The 23409-nt window shown below is 36.2% G+C and overlaps 1 protein-coding gene across 1 annotated transcript in view; it reads left to right on the top strand.

The window, feature by feature from the left end:
* Positions 1-23409, top strand: part of ASCC3 (activating signal cointegrator 1 complex subunit 3) — a 283091-nt gene that overhangs the window by 235546 nt on the left and 24136 nt on the right. The window contains exons 35-36 of the mRNA XM_069804940.1: positions 5304-5415; positions 5706-5840. Coding sequence (XP_069661041.1) covers positions 5304-5415; positions 5706-5840 — 247 coding nt within the window. The remainder of the gene's footprint in view (positions 1-5303; positions 5416-5705; positions 5841-23409) is intronic.

Below are 23409 nucleotides of genomic sequence, written 5' to 3'. Positions count from 1 at the left end.
TAAAAAACTTTCCATTAAAATGGAAAAGCTTGGCAGTAGCTACTAAGAACAGAAGCTAAGAAGGTGCAGGTATATTACAATGCAGTAATTACCAATATCCATATTTCGAGTTGGTGAACAGCTGTTTCTCAGGGTGGCTTCTTTCTTTTACAGTCACATTTATATCTGTGTGCATGTATATATACTTCATAAATAACAGCTATAGGCATTATTATGAATTTCATAACAAGAGCTTATTTTGTTAAATTAGGGTCACAGTGATGTGAAAAGTACAGGAATGTAGTTCATGGTATGCTTTTACTAAACTATTCACACGAATGAAGTTTTTCTGATTCTCTCAGACTGGGAGGCCCCAGGCTGCTGAGTATTTGAGCCACCTCCTGTTCCCCAGTCTGCTGCAGTCTTAGGTGAGAATGCAAAGCTGAAAACCCCGCATCTCCCCATTCAGAAACCAAATTGACATAATTGTCTTCCTACTCTTGGATATGATTTACCTGTACAAATTATCTGCTGGAATGTATCATAGGAAAAAGAAATGCCCAACCAATATGTAAGCAAATTTACATGTGCCTATTACCTCTGATTTCTCATCTTATGAATGCACCTCAGGAAGTAAACTTTCGTGTAAATATTTTAATTAGAAGCAGTGATGTGGAGGCAAATACCTTGCTGAGAGACTGGACTCTTTTTTGATCTTCTTAAATAACCACGATGTACCATACACCAAAAACTGATTAAAGATACCAATGTATCTATTTCTCATACCTGGCATAAGCGAATGCATGAATATACCAAGAAAATACAATACAAGTAAAATACAGGTAGAGAGTACTGTCTGCAGCATTTGTGCATGCTGTAATGCATTTTAGCAAGCCAGTCACGGACTCCAGAGTCAGTCAGTGATGCCTTAACAACAGAAGTGAGTTGGTACATTGGTTCATAGGTCTCTGGCTATGAAGGTCTATCAATTGTGCCATATACTCAGTATCATTTCCATGATACCATTTGAAGATGGCAGCTGCTGAAGGCAACAAACTGATGAAAGTAGACACAATTGATGACTGCAGTAAAGCGATTCACAAAAATGACTGTTCTTCCCCCATACTTGTTCATAACAACATTCTGCTTTCAGGACTGTAAAATCTCAAAAAGCACGCTTTCTTCCTATCAAGTGAATGCTGTAGATTCGTCTTTCTTGTGCATTTGTTTCAAAAGGCCTTCCAGCTAGCAAGTTTTTTCCTTTAATATTTTTGGCTGACACTGCCACTGATTTTCATTATGTGTGTCACTATTACTACCATATAATCTGAACATAAAAAACATGGTGCTGTAACAAATGACTTCACAGCATTGACAGTTATAGCAGGACCATTTCAAGGCTGATGAAAAATTTCCCAGAGAGATCTCAGGTTGGGTTTACATAAGCTAAACAGGAAATGATTGCCACTATTCACATTAAATCCTAAATGTTTTGTGTAACTTCATCTACATTTTATGTTCCCACACGTGTCTCTGTCTTTCTCAGCTGATGAAATTCCACACTTCCTTAGATTAGAGAAATAAGTTCATGTTTCATAGTTTGTTGTTCTTGCTAAGCTCTACAAGGTTTGGGATTTTAAATATATTACCTAAAAGACAATAAAAAGTTCCTTCAGTTTTTGATTGTTTAAATTTTACATACTTTGTAAATTTTTATGATACCTAGGGGTTTGTTATTGCTTTTTCCCAATGGACTACTAATGGAAGTTAGCCTGCCTAGCCCATGTGCTAGATGCTGTTAGGATAAAACTGCCTTTGACTTTCACACCTCTCAGGGGACGAGTAATTGTTGTGTTCAAACAGCCTGTAATTGTGATCCCGCTGGCTTTCTCAGTACGCTTCTGGCTATTAGAATCATTAAACAACTCAGCACCTGTTAACAGCATTGTAAATATTCAACCCTGCTTGTGTGCAGGTTGAGTCCAATATAGGAGAAGGCTTACAGAGCCCAGCCTCATAAATTAGAGCTTCTGACAAGTCAATTATTGTGAAACTGGGCTTCACTGTGAAATAAATGAAATGGTGTGCTGATAAAAAGGTAGGCTGTCTGTTTATAGCAAAGGGAAAATAATGACTAGATGATTCAATGCAGTGAGCATGAAACTGCATTGTTTTTCTTCTTTATCTGTAATTAAATAGTTAGGTAATATAGCTTCATAGAGGAACTCACATACGATGCAGTTTTTATACTTGGAGCATACCAACATGCAAAATTCAACTTGCATTTATGCCTGCACATTCAAAATACTCACTAATGTCATGATACCTGTGTTTTCACTAATGATTTTAACATAGTCTTTCTAGATGAATGGCTTTGCTTTTTATTAGGGGAGAATGTGCTGAGTGACCAAGAAGCTCCTGTGGGTGTGCTCAAAATTATATTTGCCCCATTATAGGTAGTAGTTAAAACACACTGGTACCACTTCACTCAAGATTACAAACCATTTAAGATTTTTCATTACGTTGTTTTATTTGCACTAGGCAGCTAGATATTTACTCCCCTGACAAAAAAATTACCAAAAATCAGCAAATTTAAAATTCACATAATTTTTAAAAGGCATTATAATGCCTTTTATGATTACAACTTCAGTGTGAAATACTGCAAATTAGGCAGAGCACAAGACAAAATCTGTTTGAATTAGGGTCTTAAATTACAGTCTCAAAAAAGAATTTCAGAGTCTTGCCCATATCTCTTCCTTTGTTTTATCAGTATTCATCATAAATGTTGGGGTACTGCAAATAACAGTGCTTAAATGATATGGTGAACATCTGAATACCGTGACAGCAAAGTGCCTTAATTATAATCATTTCAGTAGTGTTCTATTCAATTTAGAGAAAAATACTAATGAATCAGTAGTGGTTTAAATGTATAAAATAGAAAATCATTTCACATCCTTAACTTGCATAGCTAATTTGCTCAATTATTTTCATAAGGTAAACAAAATGTTACAAAGTAATTTCTGCTAATAAACAAAATCTAAATGTGTTCAGTGATAAGATGTCAGGCAGATAAAAGGTGCAGATGGAAATATTGATCATTTTTTATCATTACTGTATTACTTCAGTCAATTTAAAAGGGGACTCATGAAAATTAAGTTGCATTGAAAACAATGTTAGAGTAGTTTTGCTACAAATAAGTTTTCTTTGCATAAGGCTGATAATGTATAGCTGTCTACCATATAAAACTTTTTAGTCAATATAAATATTTCTCTTTTTTTGCTTTTGGGCAATAGCTATGTTTAAAATATTTGAGATCATCTCAGCATGAACCCATATAAAATATACTCCACTGCCATATAGATACACTTTGTTGTTATCTAATGTAGCTGACTGTTTCCTGCTATCATAACAGATTTTTTTAATCTTTTCCTTATGGTATTAGTATTTTACTCCAACTTTACCCAATTATAAGTGAACGTTCAAAGCATCAGAGAATTAACCCCATAATTTGGGATTAATAATAAGGGAAACAATCTGAAAACGGCTGTACTGCTATTTAGCACACAGACTTTTTTCAGTTATGCTATTGCTATTCAAAAAGATAAATTTTAAAAACTCTGTTTAAGAAAATAATAATGCAAATCAGATTCTGTTAAAAAAAGATTCATGGAAGCATGCTTGTAGTATATAACAACGCAATTCCATCTTTTGAAATTTGCTAACAGCAGCATTACAGTGAATGAAATAGAGCTTAAATCAGAAAATGGGATTCATCTGTCCAAATATATCATCAATAGCTGAACTGATTGCATAAAATTCTTTTTTTTAGTCAGTGATTACATTTCACCTCATCCTAAAGCAGATAAATAATACTTCAGTTGAATAGCATTCTGCAAGCTCCTGTTTCTCTCCATTGGCAGTAAAGGGAGTTAAAAATACTAACTCAGGTATAGTTGTAATCATGAAAAATCAGCTAAAAGTAATCTCAGCACACTGTTTTGCAGCCTGTTGTTCACCTGCACAAACTAATGCTGAAAGAACCTACTCTCCATTACAGCATGTGGTATTGTTTCCAGTGGGGATGTTGAATGTGTTGTAACAGAAGGAAATTTTAGTAAAGCAGCTAGTATGAACAAAGGAGTATTTTTCATCATTGCAGCAGTCTCAGTAGTCTATTTGTGTGACAGTATTTTACAGAATTAAATGAGCAGGGACAACCTTTTTTACTGTGCTTGTTAACATTTCAATAAATCATCAAATATTTTGTTTGTTTGAATTCCACTTGGAAATCACATTATTTAATTGCTCTGCTTAAATTCAGAATTTTTAAACTTTCTGAGCATGCTCAAGTTTTCCTTTACTGCTCATTGAACTTAATTGTTATATTTTAAATTCGTGCCTTCATTGAATCTAGGACACAAGTTCTTACAGTTTTTTTCTGGAGTTTTCTAGATAAAAGCTCTCCCTGAAATTATGTTAGTTTGTGTGAGTAAGAATCTTATAATACAGCTTAAGTTCTATGGTTAAGGAGTGCAAACTTCAGTCACTGGGTCTTTTTTATACACTGGCATAACAATATGTTTTGGCACACTTTATAAACATTTTTCCTTCATACAGATAACTAAGAATCATTGTTACTATATCTAGTTTACCTAAACAATTTTACCTGAAAATGAACATGTGAAGTAACCACAATGACAAGTAATCTATTCCTTTTTTTAGCATTTTTAACTTTGAGAACAAAATGACGTGGAAATATAACAACCAACACCAACATTTGGATTGGTGTATGGTTACTTTTTCAAGAGATGTCACTATATGCCTAGTTTTTCTTTTCAGAGTTCCAGGATGTAAGAACAGTTGCCATCCTTGGTGGGTTTTCTTCCTTTCTCTTGAAGTTAAAATACTGTTACTTGTGTTAGTATTGCTTGTTTACTTTCATACTTACATGATCAGGAAAATATACTTATGCGATCAGGAAAATATACTTATGCAATCAGGAAAATTTTCCCACTAAAAATATAGCCAGTCGAGTTCTGTTTGTATCAACCTTTCTATTAATAGACAGATAAATTACCATCTTTCCATATGTACATGCTTATATTATGTTGGTTACTCCCACAAACCATTTAAGCATCATGAATTTCTTGTTAGACTATATAAGGGAATAGTTCTGCATTTAATTGTTTAGTGTGGATATTTGCTGTTCCAAGTATGTGTGTGTATTATAGCAGCCTTGTAAGTTTTCCTACAAGACGTTATTGTTTAAAATCTTCAGAGTGTAAAAAGTATTCATGTAATGCATCTGTTTTCAATTTATCTAGTTACTATAACTTGGATGATGTGAGCCATGACATTATGAATAAGTACCTCTCAAGCCTTGTTGAGAAATCCCTCTTTGATTTGGAATGTTCCTACTGTATTGAAATTGGGGAGGTAAGACTAATCTGTGCCTTACAAGATTCAGTAAGATACATGCTCCTAAAATTTGGGAACAGCAAGATACATGCTCCTGATTTGAGATGTTAGAATTCATCTATGGAGCTATTTGTAAGACTTACATTGAAAACTAAGCTTAATTGGGGTTGCAGCTAAATTATGCTAAATCGTTTCTGCTGTTCTCTCTTATGAAGTAGTCTTAAAATATTTTACAGGAGGAGCCACTGTAGGAACCATTTATACTGAACCATGTAGGAACCACATATATTTGATTCCTCTTCTAACAGGATAATCGCAGCATTGAACCTCTGACGTATGGCCGCATTGCTTCCTATTACTATTTGAAGCATCCAACTATTGGGATGTTCAAAGATCAGTTGAAACCTGAAAGCAACATTGAAGAATTGCTCTTAATTCTCACAGTAAGTGCTGATATTTTCTTAATTTCAACATATGTAACTCGTGACTCTTAAAGACACTTAGAAATATATGAAAAAACACCCCGAAATTAAGAAAAACCTTTCTTCCCTGATCTTTAATTTTATTTTTTGTTGTTTTGAGTAATATACCTGAATCATTTTTTTGTTTCAAGTGTTTCATCTAAACAGTACATCAAAATTAGTGTATACACCTGTTTCTTTTCTTATGTCCCTTTATAATGTTCATGATCTATACAAATCTGATGGGTTTTTTTCTAAGTTAGGTATAATAGTAAAATGCCAGAATAATAACTGCATATCAACGTCCTAAATCCATACCAGGGCCATCACTTTGCATTGGGACAATCTGGAAGATACAGCAGCTTTAAGAAGTGGGGGGACATGGGGAAGACCTGTTTCCTAAAATGCCTTCTTTTCATTCTCCTAGCCACCTCATGATCCTGAGGTCATAACCTGCAATAATATTAGCTCATACAGTTAGTCTAGTGACTGTTTAGTAGAAAAGTACAATGCAAGTCAAAAGATTGTAGGGTACAAATCTGGGGACACGGTGTACAATGCAGCATGATAATATTACATTCTCATTATAAAAGAATCAGGTTTTACTCCATTTTCAAGCACTTAAATAGTTATATCTACAAAATCCTCTTTTTCAAAATGGTATAACTCCACTTGTATACACATATTTGAAAATAAGAAGTGCCTGAATATTATCCAGGAAAACTTATTTCTGCCCACTTAATTATAGTCTCTGATATATTATGTACAAGTGGCCCAAATTCTTTAATATGCTGATTTCCAAGTGTTAACTTCAAAATCTGGAGTCCCATCTTATAGTATTTATGTATGTTACTTTTCTATTCACTATTGTTTTGACATGCTGCCAAAATTTCTCTAAGGAGCAATAAAAGAAGAAAAATAAAAATAGTGCTATTCAACAGTTTGCATCTCAACAAAACCTGATCAGCATTTTATGGCACTAGGAGAGCCACTTTTCTAGTACAGAGACTTTCTTTCTGATAAATTTAAATCACCTGCTGCAAACATTCAGAGTGTTAGAGCTCAGAAATAAAGGCCACAGTAATCTTTCATAATGGAAAGTGTTAGACAGCCTAAATAGGGGAATTGCTATCACTGACCCTGCAATATCTGTTCTTCTGTTGTCAGAAAACATTGCAAATTATATGAAATGAAATTCAGTGTATTCAGCTGAATTCAAAATGGTAATCAACCACAATTCCTATATATGCTGTATGTAAAATAACTGACATTTTAAAAAGAAATACCCACTAGTGAACAGAAGTTTAATATAATGTTGAATATTCAAGGTGAGAGCTTTATTCCAGCTGCTCTTTAAATTCTCTTCTCTCTAGAGAAAATTTTCTCCACCTAGAAACTTCAGAATTTTTTTTCAGACAAATTTGTTACAGGGAAAGTTTGAGAATAGCATTAGCAGAGATGGGGGACATTTCATGACACTGCCTAAGCTAGTAAGCAGCATATGGAAGATGAATGATGTAAGCAGAACCTAGTGCTGTCTATCTTGTCAGTGCTCCTCATCTATTTGAACATCCATGAAGTGCAAAGGTAAATGGCAAATATTTCTGTTGTAGACAAAACCTAGCACCTTACTGTTGGGCAGAGACTGTAAAATTTAAAATTAATTCATCTTGCTTTAATTCTTTCTAATTCTTTTTTTTCCCCTGGAAATATAGTCTTGGAAGTTGTCCATTTACAGTCTTAAGAGGAATGAGACTAAAAATAAAATCAGTTAGGGGTCAAAATGTGCCACGTATCAACCTGAAAGATGGAAAGGATGTATGAATACTGGATGCCATTATAGCTGACAGTTTTTCCTTACTTTTTATGCAGATATTGATTTTCATAATTATTAGTGGAATTAATGTTCTGTGTTGTTGAAGGTACAAATTGAAAGGGGTCTTTTCAGTCTGATGTAGTGTTGAAAAGAACTGCCGTTTCAACAGAGTTATTGCCAAGGATATTTTTTTTTCCCCCTAAACACTGTGAATTAATGAGTTTTATAATTACGGCAGTTGCTTCACACCTCTATTGTTAACCAATGACATTACATCTGCCTTGCTCCACTGGTGCCTTCCTCCTTCTTATTGAAGCATTTAGCAGTTTTGGCAATGGGGAATTACATGGCATGGGGTAAGTAGTCTAATTAGGTATAAGTGAAAATCCTGAGGGAGAAGGATATTTAAAAAGTAATTTAAAGAATCTCTTAATGATGCTGGAACTGAAAGCTGTAGCTATAGTACAAAAAGGCCAGTTATCGTTGCAAAACATAATTATAATTGTGATTATTCTGCTGATCACTCAGTTTTAAAGTTTTCAATTTTGGCCTGTGCTATTTAAGAATAACCTTCCAAAACATTTCTCAAATGCAGTTGCAGGATTTTGTAGATGTGACATGTGGGTCTTTTTTTTGTTGGCATTGTTCATAATCTTGCAAACCTTCAGACATTTACAAGTTGTCTAATGTATATAAGGAAGGCAGAAGTGTACAACTGTAACAAAGAAAATACTGATGCTCTGGGTTTGAAATGGGATATATACAAGTTTTTACCAAATTGTCAATGTGTAACTCGAAAAGGAGCAAAAGTTTGTTTAAAACAAAACCAGGAAAAAAAGCAAGATTGCATTCAAGAATTCGGAAATTTATGATCGTATTAAATCTGAGTTTGATTAAGGGAATTTGAGTTTCAGATTTATATTTTGCCATGCTGATGGGAGTGTGCAGAATTCAGGATCATTCACCGATGAATTATCAATGAATCTTTGCAACTCACATGAAAAAGTAGTTGAGTCATCCTGTTTCTAGTGCTGATGAGTCTCTCAGAAAAGCCACTTGACAGCAAGATTTGTTTCTACTTAGTAGTCAAGACCATTCAGTCTTCTCCAGTATCTGTTCTTTTCTCTGTTTTTATTTTATCTTTTCATGTGATCATCTGCCAGCATTTTGCAAGATCAAATGAATTTTTTTCCAGTATGGTTTAGGGGTTGAAGTATCTATAACATGAATAGGAATGGCACATGGGAACAGCCCTGCAGTCATGTTGGAAGTATACAATAGTAAGTGATACAAATAGGTGGGGTACAATCCCCTCATGCTTTCCCTTCTCTTCTCAGTAAATCTGTACTCGAGATGTTTAATCTGTCTAGGGTTTGCAGTTAGCAGGCAAAGTTCAGATTCAGTTACTTTTGTATCTGACTTCTGCTAGTGGACCTGTAATTTTTCTGAGATAAAATGTTTGATGCTTTTCCATAGAGCTTTCTTTAAAACTTTCCTAACCGTGCTTCAGACAGTAGTAATCCAAATGAGCTTAATCACTGTTGAGTTATGGTGCTTCTTGCATTAAGTATTATTGATGAGAAAGTGTTCATGAATTATTACTGACAGGCTGGATTTCCCTGAGGTACCTAAAGACTGTTTCCTTTTATTCTGAAAGTTAGGTGCAAAGATTAGAACAGAGGTCTGGGTAAAAAACAGTGAGAGATACTTTGGGGTAATTTTTGTCATTTTCTGTAGTAAATCAGCAGTCACCACAGATCTTTTTAAAAGCAAATGTAGGTTTGTTGTACCTTGAGGAAAGGAGGTCTGTCTTGATGATTCATCAGGACTGATGGCTAGATCCAATAGCTTCATGATTTTTGGTGATTTGTTACTACGCTTATCTGGTTATCTGGTAAATATTCTTATTTACAGAGCAAATGCTTTGTCATATCTGTTCATACTAGGCAGTGAAGGGGAGAACCATCTTTCAGCCCATGTTTTATCTGCATGTTGTCCCTTATTTCTGTTATTTAATGCTACCTATAAGAGAGAACAGGTTGGTTTTCTTGTGCCTACTGCTGTCTTTTATGTAAACTGGTTATAAGAGATGGGTTTCTTTCTAACTGGGAAGCTTAGGGACAGAACAGCATGGTGTCTGTGTTATACTGGAACATAGGTATCCATCTTTCTATGATATAAACATGGACTTCTAAGTTTGCTATCCACATACCTCTTCGCTATATTTCTACCTGATAATTGACATGGTTTTGTTACACTGGCTTGTATTAGACTAAGTATTTTGGAATTTAGCAGTAAATCTGGCATTGCTGGAGTAGCAGATTTGGAAGGTAGAAGGAGGAGGTTCATGAAACAGGTGCTCTCCATCCCAGATACACAGGTAACAGAAGACTAAAGTTATTAACACCGTATCTGTCTTCCGTTACCTGTTAGGTATTTGTATTATGAGATTCTAGGTAACTCGGTGTTATGGGTTTGTGTGGCGGGGTTTTGGTAGCAGGGGAGGGGCTGCAGGGCCGGCTCCTGTGAGAAGCTTCTAGAAGCTTCCCCAGCTCCAAGTCGGACCTGCCTCTGGCCCAGGCCGAGCCCATCAGCGATGGCGGCAGCGCCTCTGGGAGAACAGAGTTAAGAAGGGGAACCTGCAGTGAGTAGGGGGATTGGAATGTGAGAGGAACCCGTCTCTGCAGATCCTGAGGTCAGTGAGGAAGAGGGGAGGAGGGGCTACCCCCACAGCCCACAGTGAGATGGCAGGCTGTCCCCCCCCAGCCCATGGAGGGGAGCAGGGGAGCAGATGCCCACCTGCAGCCCAGGGAGAGAGGAGCCCACGCCGGAGCAGGGGGATGCCCCCCAAGATGGCCGGGACTCCACAGGAAAGCCCACGCTGGAGCAGTCTGTGCCCGAAGGACTGCACCCTGAGGAAGGGACCCACGCTGGAGCAGTTCATGAAGAACTGCAGCCCATGGGAAGGACTCACGCTGGAGAAGTTCATGAAGGACTGTCTCCTGTGAGAGGCACCCCACAGTGGAGCAGGGGACGAGTGAGGAGTCCTCCCCCTGAGGAGGAAGGAGCGGCAGAGACAATGTGTGGGGAGCTGACCCCAACCCCCATTCCCTGTCCCCCTGTGCTGCTGGGGGGGAGGAGGGACAGAAAATCAGGAGTGGAATTGAGCCCAGGAAGGAGGGAGGGGTGGGGGGAAGGTGTTCTAAGGTTTGGTTTTACTTCCCAATATCCTTGTTTTGATTTGATTGGTAGTAAATTAAATTGCTTTCATTTCTTCCCCAAGTTGAGCCTGTCTTTTGCCCGTGACCATAAGTGGTGAGTGATCCCTCCCTGTCCTTGTCTCGACCCACGAGCATTTCCTTGTTTTCTCCTCATCCCACTGTGGCGGGGGGGAGGAGTGAGCGAGCAGCTGCATGGTGCTTTGTTGCCGGCTGGGCTTAAACCACAACACTCAGTTAACCTATAGCTTTATTTTCTGTTCATCATCACTGGCACATCCTATTCTAGCCAGGGAAATATGCAAGTCTTTTTACACTCTCAGTCTAAAATAATTTTATTTCCTTAGCAGGATTCTATCTTAAAGCTGTTGGTTCAGTCTGTCGTTAAGGGGCCACAAAAGTTTTTGACTCAGTGATAAACCATCTTTTCCACTTGTCGCCAGTTAGATGCCAAGGAAGGGGAATTAAGAAGTTACAAAAATATTGTCCAGGAACAAGCTAATGTGAGCTGTTCTGTGTAACATTTTCTCTGCAAGCCATGGCAGAAACATTGCTTTTGGTTTCTTTAATATATTATATAAAACTGGTTTTCTGTTCTATGAGCCCTTTCAGAAAAAAGTCAGATGACTCTTCCTAAGTCAGTAATTTTCTAGTTTAAATTTACATTTATTTTGGAAGGAAATAAAGGTGCTACTGTAATTTTCTTCAAGGCATACAAATACAGCAAGACTGTATTCATTATGTTACTCTTTTTAAATATGGCATTTCAGTGACAAGAATAGAAATACTTTATTATGTAAACTTTATATCAAATGAAAAGCAATTATGTTACATGCTAACCTTTGAAGAACTTACATATTTTATTTCACGTAAATTGTGCATTCTCAACAATACAAACATGACTGCTGTGGCCACTCTACAAATAGGAACAGGCCTCAGCCATTATGCATATTTTAGTGACCCCTTATAATAGGAGAAAACTGTTACTTCTTACCATTAAGTCTTTTCTTCACAATAAGTGCATACCTAGGACTGTTCAATGCATAAAGTTCATCCTAAAGACGGGCATTTCCAGAATCATTTACTTAATTATTATACAGCTTATATTCTCTGGATTTTAATATTTTAAGACATTTGTGCTTCAGTTCCCACTTGGAACATCTAGAGAGTATCACAGTATCTTTAATAAAATAGTTTAAATTTGAATATTGTATTTGGCTTCATGGAGATAGAACAAAATGCTACAGTGAATTTTAATAGCATCCAAATTTCATCATCTATATCCAGTATATTCAAAATACCTTGCACTTAGCAGAAAGAGTACTTACATACATGAGTATTCTCACCTATTAAATTTGTCTTGATTTTTCTCTAGTCCCAGTAGATGGAGCAGTTTTGAATGTTACTGTAGTACTTAAATATACTAATTTTTTTCTAACATCATGACATAATTATTTCTTATTTTTCTTTTTCCAAATGATTGTTTGCTTTTTAGTTTGAAAGCATTGTATGCTGCCCACCTTTCCAGAAAAGCACAATCAGTTGGTAAATCAAGATGACAGTGCCCACCACTGATAGCTAACTGAACATGGCATAAGTCTTTCATTTTTATAGCATCAGTAAGAAAGAATTAGATTCAAAACCACAAAATATAAAACCTTCCCATCTCCAATACACATGACTCTCTAATCTCCGATTAACAGATCTCCTTTTTTTTCCCCTCCAATCTTCTTACTCAACTTCTGTCATTACTTGCCAGATTAAAAAACTGAATCAATACTCAGGAAAGTTAAAATAAAACCTATTTTAAAGTTGAAGGTAAAGGTTTCTGACATATATTTCCCATGAGGTAAGCTGTAAGACAAGAACTGTTATCTTGGAAATAATATAGTATCTTTAATTTCATGGGTTTTTTCAATTTCTTTTGATTGCAGTGCAGTGTCCCAGGGAAGAACTTGTGAAGGTGTGTATAGCTGTGGTAGTGGAAGCCAGTAGCCTCAGGCTACATCCCCGTTTCAAACAGCTGCTTTAGTAACTGTTTCTGTCAGAAAAATGAGGAAATAAATTCCTTTAACAGGAGCTATAGATGCAGTCATAGCAGCAAAACACTCACGTATACCAATGAAAACTATTTTGATGAGCCAGGAAGCTATTACACTTGTATCTGCTAGGGTAGATAGGAGTACTGTCCTGGTCTTATACTTACAAATGTGCTGCCAACTGTGGCAAATCAATGCTTGCCCTTGGTATGTATGCTAGGAGCAAGTTCAGTGATAGCAAGCTTGGTTTAGCTGACTGCTTAAAGCTGCAGGCAATTCAACCCTGCAGCATTTATTTATTTATTTATTTATTTAAGGACAAAATTCTTTTACTTACCACTTAGCAGTTAGAATTGTAGCCATCATCGTTTTGCGAGATTTCAAACTGTGCATAGTTGTGTACATGCAGCCAATACTTTGCAAAGTATTCATATTGAAAATGAAATGGCTTTTTTTTTCAGCAGTTATGTCATATGGCTCTGTTTTCAAATATACAATATATTTGTTGAAATAATGTTTGTGATTGTTGAAACAAAACTGAAGTTCTAAACTGCATATTTATTAAGGTAAATCTGAACATTTTTCTAATACATAATGCTGCTTTGATAAATGGCTGTGGGTTCAAATGCCCCAAGTACTCCAGAAGGCAGTCTTACAAGCTCGATATGCCCTTAAGTCAGTACAAGTTCTACCTACTTTGTGCCTCCCAATTTGTAATTAAAGGGTTGACAGGCAAATTTAGGCCCTCTGCAGCCTGCAGTTCTTTTGTCTTCATTGGTTTCTAGTTAGTTATTGCCTTTGCTTTTCATAGAATTATACTATTGCCCTATAAATTATAGCAGTTACAATGATATTGCTGATGAATTTGTTTTCACAGAATTCAGTTCACTTAGTGACACCAACTCAGTCTTACTGACTGCTCTTTAAAGGCACACAAATGTTTTTCTCTGTCAGCAAAGAAGTTATTGCTCAGACTTGTTAAGAAAGAGGATGGCATTTTGTAGCTTGTTCTCTGATTGGAACAGAAGTTTCAGGATAAGGATTGGTTTGGCTGAAATAATTACATCATACAAGATTGGTATCCAGCATATATTGTTCCTTTAGCATAGTAGTTTAAAAAAAAGGACATAAGAGGATTACTGATCAGTCCTTAATGAAGTATCTGACACTTGTATTTTCCTATTTACATTTAGATTCTTTCTTTGTCTCATTCTTTTCTTTTCTTTTTTCCTGATGGAACCTGGCTAGCTTCAGAAGGTTGAATTTTATTTTAAATGTTGATGTTGTGTATTATCACAGATGAACTTTTAAGAAATTGGCCTCTCCTATTATGTCTAGTATTTACAAGGTGCTTTATTTCAGTTACTTAGGTAGCTCATGCTACCTATAATGTTAGAAGAAATTGCAGAGGGATTTTTGCTACCAAAAGACCAAAACTTTTCTTAGCATTTGAAAAAGTTACTATATATATTTGTAAATTTGGTATAGCACAGTAGCCTTGCTTTTAAAGAACAAACAGTTGCAGATTTTCTTCACCTCTGCAGCTTAATGGGCCTGTGGGCCTGTGAAAACAGTCAAATTATGCACTTTTCTAAGTAATTTTACCTGGGATTATGGTCAAATACAGCTTTCCTTAATTTATAGATCATTGTCCTATTTCACATGGAAGAGTCAAATCAGACATCACCAATTTGATTGGGTTGCCCACATGCCAACTTCCCATGCCTTTCCTTTCTGTCTTCCAGTGGAAAAGACTAGCAAGGCAGCAGATATTATTCAAACTACTAGTTTTCAGAAAGAGAAGATATCTCAAGTCTATTCCTCTCACCTTAGAGGGTGAGAAAATGGCTAAAATCCCTCTCACAACAGGTCTCTTAAATCCTTCTCCTGTCAAGGTGAAGGCATGCTACTGTGTTCACTTGTGTTTATTTAGTGTGTGCATGCATGTCTACTTACAAAATATTTTTAGGTACAACTGATGCATACAGCATTAAGAAATTTTATCTTAAACATATTAAATCATTGAATCCACAATATTCTGTAGGTTAATGAGATGAATTCCAGCTGGTTTATCATTTGCTTAAGGCAGCAAGCAAATGTAAACAACATGAGGTGTAGATAATAGATTATTTTTTCTTTTGTATATGATTGTCTTAATATTTACTATCTTCAGTCATAGAAGATGCTAATTTTTAATACTTCTTTAGCTATAAGAATGTGTGTTTGCTTTCTCTTGATTCGCACAGAACAGATGGATGCTTGACTGCCTGCTAATCCACAGCTGGAATGGTTTCAGCGGTTTCCACGTTGCTGGGTTAGAGTGGCTTTTCTAGTGGACTGAGAGGGCAGCAAGAGAGGGATATCATTATTCATCAGTATCCCAGTGGGATCGCTGCCAGCAGAGATTAATTTTTTCTGTTATGCTTGTAAAACAAGCTCAGGTGGAGTCTCTAATCCTCAGGGCACGGGTGGCAGATCAAGGAAGATGCTACAAAGCTAGTTAATTTTCAGATTCTAGGGGAAACAGAAGCTCTGTTAGATGTATAAATACATGATTGCAAATTTAAGTAGCTCAAATCCAAATGGGATCTTTCTAGACATCTGGTACTGAAAATCCCTGTTTTCTTTGTCTTTTAAAAGAAGTTCTTAAAACTTTACACCAGAGGCAAAATGTCTGCAACTCTCTTAATCATCAGTTATCTTTCCGTTTTAATTTTTTTTTTTTTTAATACAGCTCTTACAGTGTACTTCAGGTGAATGCCTTTATTTACAGGTAGAAAAGACAACGTATAAGTCTGTGCAGGAACACAGAGTTTACAGTATTCTCACAAATTTGTGTGCAGTGAACATCCCCAAGAAAAATTATCACTTGCCATCCAAAAAGGGTTAGATCTGCCCTAGGAATGCATGGTACATCCCATTTGGGTGATGGGATGATCTGTTAAGGTCAGGTGTGGTACAAGGGCATTTTTGCCATGTTATTCACTGTATCAGACATCTGATCATTCATGACAGAAATGTTGATAGAACTTCCTCAAATCAAGCACACAAAATTACTGACAGATTGTCTGTTTAATAGACTTCAAATATTTTTTCTCTTACTGTCGTCTTTGTTTCCTCAGTGATTACCCATCTTCCCCACCCTTGTAATTATCAGTGTCTTTCATCTCTGCATTACCTTGTAGCTCTTGAGTTCTTCAAAACATTGGGTCAGATTTTCAAGCAATGTTAATTCACAGTTACACTGAAATGAGTGGAGATGTGTGAGTTTTTATCAGCAGGGATCTACCCTTATTGAAATTTACTTGCAGCAGCTGTCACTTCCTCTTCAATTGTGTTCTTTTATTATTATATTAAACTACTTTCATTTAAAAGTGCTCAGAGTGAGACCAGTAGCATTGGCTTGCTGAAAACATTGTGCGTGTAGGCACCTTCCAAGTTTCTCATATATTCTTGCCAGTTCATATTGTTCTTCTATTATTCTGGGCTTGAGCCTCTCTTGAACAGAGGCTGCTAGTCATTTCACCACATGATGACAGGTATTCACGCCTGTGAACTTTTTATTCCCTTTTGTCTTTGGTCACATAGTAGTCTAGATCCGGAATTTAATCCAGTACAAAAATGCAGCAGTGTGCATTTGTGGCTCCCCACTAGGGGAGCTGCCACAGGTCAGCAGATCTGAAATCCAGTTTTCAACACACAGAGCTTTTACAGCTTGCTATTAACATATACAGTATGTATGGGCCCCATTTCACATCAAGAATTAGTAGCGCGTACTCCTGTCTCCATGCAGAGTAGCATTAACTTAATGCAGAGATCTGTTAACTTCTTCCCTGGGTCTGGGCTCTGCACTGGAAGATCCCAATGGAGGATCAAAGCCAAAGATGGAAAATGACTGATCGCTTTCCCGGGGAAAGCTGTGTGCCAAGATTTGCTATTACAATTTTTATTGCTATCATCATCTCAATCAGTAGTTCAGCCAGCTGATTCAGCCAAGCTCAGCTTCAAAATGTGGACAAACATCCAAATGGAACTGAAGTAGATTTCTCATGACAATCAGACTTTTGAATGTATACTCAGAGAGATTTTCCCAGTTTCGTGTTAGCACATTACTGAGTTCATGCACTGAAAAGATTTTCTGTATTAGTGCAATACAGTTAGTTTCAGTACAGCCAAAAACAGTCGGTTTTAAATCTTTCCTATAATGTGACTTCAGATTACAGGGGAGGAAAGTTGTGGGTCACTGCCCCGTCTAGGTTTTAAGATTTAAAAAAATGGGGTGATGATAATGCATTCAGAATGCGCAGGTTCAAAGCGTTCTCATGAAAAGTAATAGGAAAAGTCAGGCATCTTGGAGAGGTGAAAATCTCAAATATACCATTTCCAGTGATAAAATGTAATAATTCTCTCACATCACTATAATTCACTTTATAAATGGAATTTATACCATTCCATTTATATTTATTTGCTATGGTCAAAGTAACTTATTCTAGGTGAATAATGTGTGTGCCATACAGGTTTCAGATGTTTGCTCTTATATTTGTCCTACTTTAGTCTTCTTTTGCATTTATTTTTCCTTAAACTGTGCAAGTGTTACAGGCTTACTTATAATCAGTAATTTAACTTAAAAATCTGAGAGTGAACTAAAGCCACCTCTATGAAAGTTGTACAGGCTTAATACTATGAAAGTACCTACACATTTAGGGGAAAAATTAATGTATTGTAAGAATGGTTTTTATTAGGACTGGCCAAAAAAGTACCACTGAATTATGATTGTGATCATAAACTTTATGAAATATGGATTGTGAGAGTTAAGACTTAAAATCATGAATTCATTCCTTGTTTTCATATGTTTTAGTAAAGTATGCAATTTAAAAAGGAAATTATTCTGAAACAGAATGGTTCTGTAAGTATATTTTTTACCATTTGGTAAACCAATTACAATGATTGAATTATCTATTACTGTATCTTCTTGTACACTGAAACCTACCTTCTCTGATAAGCTTAGGAAACTTAGAAAAAAAAGGGAAATTGACTTTCAAGTTAGTATAGAAGTCCTAAGAACATTTTTCCCATGTCAAATTATTGTTATTTTATATAATCCTCCTTCTCACATGTGCTAGCATGCTTGCATTTTCTTTTAGCAACTCCATGTTGAAGCAGAGGTCTGTAATTTAACTTTGTACTTTAGAAGTTCCCAGATCTGCTAGGTCATTCTCTACTACTGGTAGCTAATATTGCTGACCTCCTATTGCTCTGTGCGCAGTGGCAAAGGTCTTTCAGACTCCTGACCTCTGGTCATCAGGAATGTCATCAGCAGTTTGTAGTTTGGATGTTTTAAGTAAGAGGTGAACTTGTGAAATCTAAGCCCTTCAGGGTGTTTTTAAGTGATCACTCAACTGTTTCATTGCCCTAGCTTGTGCCTTTTATGATGTCTGTAATTGTAAAATTTGTGGTGTTTATCATATGCGGCTATTTAAAAGCAAAAATCAAACACTCGTCTGTTTAAAGTGAGAAGTCTGAGAATACAATTATATAGGATTTCTCTGATCACTAACATAAGAACTTTATAAGAATTGTAAGAACTTTCAACTTGTATGTTCTTATAAACTACGTTTGTAGGTCCCATTACTGAAATGTGCCCATTTTAAATCCTGACATATAAATTAATTTTTAAAAAATAATTTATTTACATAATTGCATGTTGATGGGTTTTACAACTTTATCTCTTCAACTTCTCATGCTCAACTGGAAATTTCCAATGCCCACTCTGGTAAGTCTGAAATCTAGAGCCCAGGGTACCCTAGCCTCACTATTTTGCTCCTACCTAGTTAATTGGGTTAACTTCACAATTTGATTCGAATTCTATACTTGGGGAGGGGGTTGACACTTATCTTTTATCTGAAAAAATGCATTAACCACTAATTAGACAATAAATAAAAAAGTTAGCGTTTGTTTCAAAAAGATACTGAGCAGCCCTTATCCCTTGGGTGTTGTTCTCCATCCTATGCATATCTGTTTTCCTCCTGTGATTTTTCCAAAAGTATAGAGTGGAGAGTACTCCAGTGGAAAACTAGAGAAGTGGCAAGATCATTTTCCTGTTACCCAAGCTGGAGTGGAGAGTTAGGGCAGGCAGAGTCCACAGTGGCAGGCACCAGTGCTGGAGAGGGAGCCCCTTTTCCGCAGCCAGGGACGGCTGCTGCCCAGGGCCTGCGGCTCTGGCTCCTCCGTGCCCCGCGGTGCAGGGGCTGGCACAGGGCTTTGCTTTCTGCCCTTCCTCCCTGCCAGCCACTGACCCTAGAAGGAAGGGTTGGGAAAGCCCCCGTGGGAAAGGAACTGCACTGTGGGGTTGGCTCTAACGTGCTGGACGCCATTTGATTGCACTGCTACGTACTTGTGCGGTTGACTGGGGGAGATGTTACATGGTATATGAAGGCAAGGAGCTTATTTAGAAATGGTCTCTGTGATGAATTACAGTATCACGTAGTAAATATATTCCAATCTTGCCTGACAATTTTTGGTTTCTTCTTTTGCGTCATGTTAGCCACTCTTCAAGGTCTCTACAAAACTTCAGCCTGCTCTGCTGCCTTAGCAGAGCCTGCCAGGCTGCCCTAAAAATCTGGAACGTCACTTCTGCCAAGTTTGTCTTAAAAGTATGGTTTTACATGTGTAAAACAGAGTGAGGATGCTCCTTATGCAAGTGTCTACTGTCTAAAAGAGGGCTTCTGATCTAAATATCCCTGTGTTACGTAGCGGCTTCAATAAGCTGGTAGAAATGACTTTTTTTTTCTTTTTGTCTATAATGAGTCTTGAAAACATGCATCATGTTTGTTCTTAAAACTTATAACTAGTAATATCTGTTTATGGGATATTGTCCTAGACCTTTTATATCTAAGAGTAAAAAAACACCCAAACATTTTAAACTTTGGAAGTTTGAATTATGTCCCATAAAACTGAGACCAAAGCATATACATTTATAGGCTACCAATAAACTCTTTAAAATAGGAGTTTATAATGGAATCTCTAACACAGATATAATTTTCAGAGTAGTAATTCTAGCAAGTACTTCTCTAATTCCATTTTTCGATCTGGTTTACATTTTGGTATGAGCTGAAAAACAACTTCTAAGTATGTGGTCAGTTTGGGCTTTTTTTCTCCCCCCCCCCCTTTTTTTTTTTTAAAGCACAAGATTTCTCACGTTTATTTGTTTTCTGAATATAAATGTAAGCTTGATTTGTGTTCCAGCTGCCTGCCAGGATACATTTGTGTACAATTAATGTCTTTCCTTATACATCAAACACACACTTGAAAATGTGATGATAAAATATAGTGTAAATATATTGGTTAATTTAAATAATTTTAATAATATATATTTGTGTCATTATTGTGTCACATAATGTGGTCTTGTGCTCTTGGGAAGAGCATGGGCCAAGGAAGATTAACTTGGGAACTTTTAGTTAAGCAATTTTTTTATTTTCCTTATAATACAGTTAATAGGGTCAAATGAGACTTTTGTCAGCACATGAATGGAGCTATATATATGTATATATAAAAAACGGAAATAATTTCAAATGTTTTTAAGTACAGAAGTTCAAGTATCCTCAAAGAAAAATTTAGAATTTGTGAATCTATTATAAGACATTATTATCCAGTTACCTAGCTACTCACAAACTACCAGTGCTTGTTATTTCTCTGTTTTGACCATGCTGCTTTTCTCTGTCCTATACTAAGGGTAACATAGGTATCACCCAAATGAGGACAATTAACAGACTGCTTTAAAGATTGAAGTCCAGCTACTTCCTATACACTGTAGCAGTCTGTGGAAGTGACAGGTCAGGATGTTACACTAAAATATTCTGTAGCACTTTGTACAATGGAACAAAAGACAAAAGCCAATTATATAATAATACTATTGTTGAGCTTATATTTGCCTATCTAGTTACTTAAAGATCAAAATATGCTGTTTTCACTTGGAAAAATAAATTGCATATTGGCATACCTTTGAACTTCTGATAGCAGCGAGGTAAAATTTACTTCATAATGTATTATTAGTGTTAACTGCAGAACAGCTGTAAAAAAAAAACCACATTTATTTATTGCAGCCCATTTTTTATTTTTCATTCTATGCACAAATGTATGATTTTTGCAGTCCTTCAGCATGTACTCAGACTACCAGAAGTTCATGTAATTCAAACCAAGGTTCAGGTAAAGAGGGTGCAATTACTATATTAACTAAAAATGATCCTCATCTTTTCTCCTTTTTTATTATTCTGGTAGTTACTTTCAGTACTAGTTTACTGCAAGATTTTTTAATACTTTAGCTTAACAACTGTTAATTTTGGTATCAAATTTTCTAAGAATGTTTTTCCCTTGTTTCTTTCTACATCAGAAACTTGAAAGAGAGCAAAACACATTGCAGGTTCGTTAAAGTTGAAAATATGGTGTGTTTGAGTTCACTGTACCTGTATAAAGAAAAGGAACATACAGGCAGTCAGTGAATTCTAAGGTAGTTTAAATAACAGCATTGCTAAAGAAAAGACTACTGGTTCAACTCTGGAATGTGAGAAACTATTTTTGGTTTGTTTTAGACACTCATTGTTACAAATTAATCAACTGCTCTTTAAAGTCTAGAACTCATTAACTTTGTAAGTTTTACTGTTCCCATGACTGAACCTAACTTAAAATATTCAAGTTTAGTTTAGTTGCTCACCTTGATCCCATTTCTGTCTATGCTCCACAAGTATCCTCTTCTTTCTTGTAGACAGATGGCAAGATATAGTCACTTGAGATTTAAAATGTTTCAGAAGGTTTACGTGTGGTATAAGTTTATAGTTCAGCTCTCAGTATAAATCAGTAATTTCAGCCAAACTTACACATTTTGTGGCTAGAAAGAAAATCTGATATTTTTTTTTAACCCTAGGGACACTGCAGAGCATAGTACTCACCATGCTGGATACCTTATTTAAATTTTAGTTCAGTCTGACTCCTCAAATGCCTCATAGTACCAGAAAACTGCAAAATATATATTTTAAAATGGGATGAGTTGTTTACTTTTAGAACGGTTCAAATAAAGGGTGATGATAAGCTGCATATCTGGAACACGATGTTGCAGACAGGACTCTAAGATGATTCTGTGGCTGGTGTTATGCAGGAAACAGAATTCAATTATCAGAATAGCCCTTTGGCCTTGTAAAATGTAACTATCGAGTTTATGCAGGTCTACGTGTGACATTTCTCACTAGCAAAGCGAGCTACTGTCTTCTATATGACCCTGTATCGCATACAGATTGAAATGTAGGTTTGAGAGGACTCTTACACCCTCAAAATAATGCAGCAGTCTCTAATGCCCAAAAGAAGACATTATTGGGAAAGTCCATCACAGACCTATAGAAAAGAGAGATGTGACACGACTACCAAATGCACGATTGCAGAACCCATAGCTAAAATTCCTAGTTATCTCCTGGTATACTCCAAGTTATGCTTAGCTGTGTAGGTGCTTGTAAACATATTTCTACATGGGCTGCAATAGTCCTGATTTAACAGAAGAACAAGGGAAAGTGAAAAATGCACAGCAGTGCTTTGTGGTTTAACTATAAAGTTTGTATTAAGTTTCTTGACTGTAGAATGAAGATTAATGATTGATACGTAATTTGATCTGTTTTCTCACCCATGGAAGTAAGAATGGTATTCAGATATAATGTACTAAAATAATATATGTTATATATTGTATGGAATAGTTGAAGCTATAGCCTTTGCAGAACAGATTGAGATTCACAATGAAAAGGAAAACTAAAATGAAAAAATATTGAGTGAACAGCAGGGCCCATTTGAGGTGATTACAAAGGATGTTTCTTTATTCTGTCTTTTCTTGTGCAACCTGAAAACAGTAGCAGGGGGTTACAAGCAGAGTTCATCACAGAGTTGTCAATCACTGTCATTTAACATTTTGCAATGGAAGATGTCTTTATTCAAGGACAGCTGGGCAAATCAGAGAAACAGATTTGCAGTTAGTAGTCTGTCCAGCCTACACTAAGCAAACAAGGACAGGGCAGACATACTGGCCTCTCACATAAAAATATAATGGACTCTGCTGACCTTGGTGCCCTCCATTCAGCTTCATTCTCAGTTGTATAAAAGCTTCACTACCCATTCTCAATTTCCTTTAATTACCTACATGATGCAGATAAGAAAATGAACCTCACTTACTTACAGTCAATGATCACAAACAGGAAATTAGTTAGGCAAGTTGTTTAAAATAAGAGGAGTGTTTTGGAGGTAAATAAAACATGTGATGGGGAAGAATTAGGGAAAATGCATTTTCAGGAGTACCAATTGGTCTGGAGTGACTTGGCTGATCCTTCTTCTTTCTGCTACTTTAAACTGCAAAGCAAAACTAAGTAAAAAAATCTCCTTGGTAAATATTCTTTAAAATATCTTTGAAGGAGAAGCCAGTTAAATAAAAAGAGTGAAGCAAACAT

This window comes from Haliaeetus albicilla, chromosome 17 (assembly GCF_947461875.1).
Source record: "Haliaeetus albicilla chromosome 17, bHalAlb1.1, whole genome shotgun sequence".
Lineage (NCBI taxonomy): Eukaryota > Metazoa > Chordata > Aves > Accipitriformes > Accipitridae > Haliaeetus > Haliaeetus albicilla.
The sequence above is the reverse complement of the archived record's forward strand: the minus strand, read 5'-3'. Positions and strand labels throughout refer to the sequence as shown.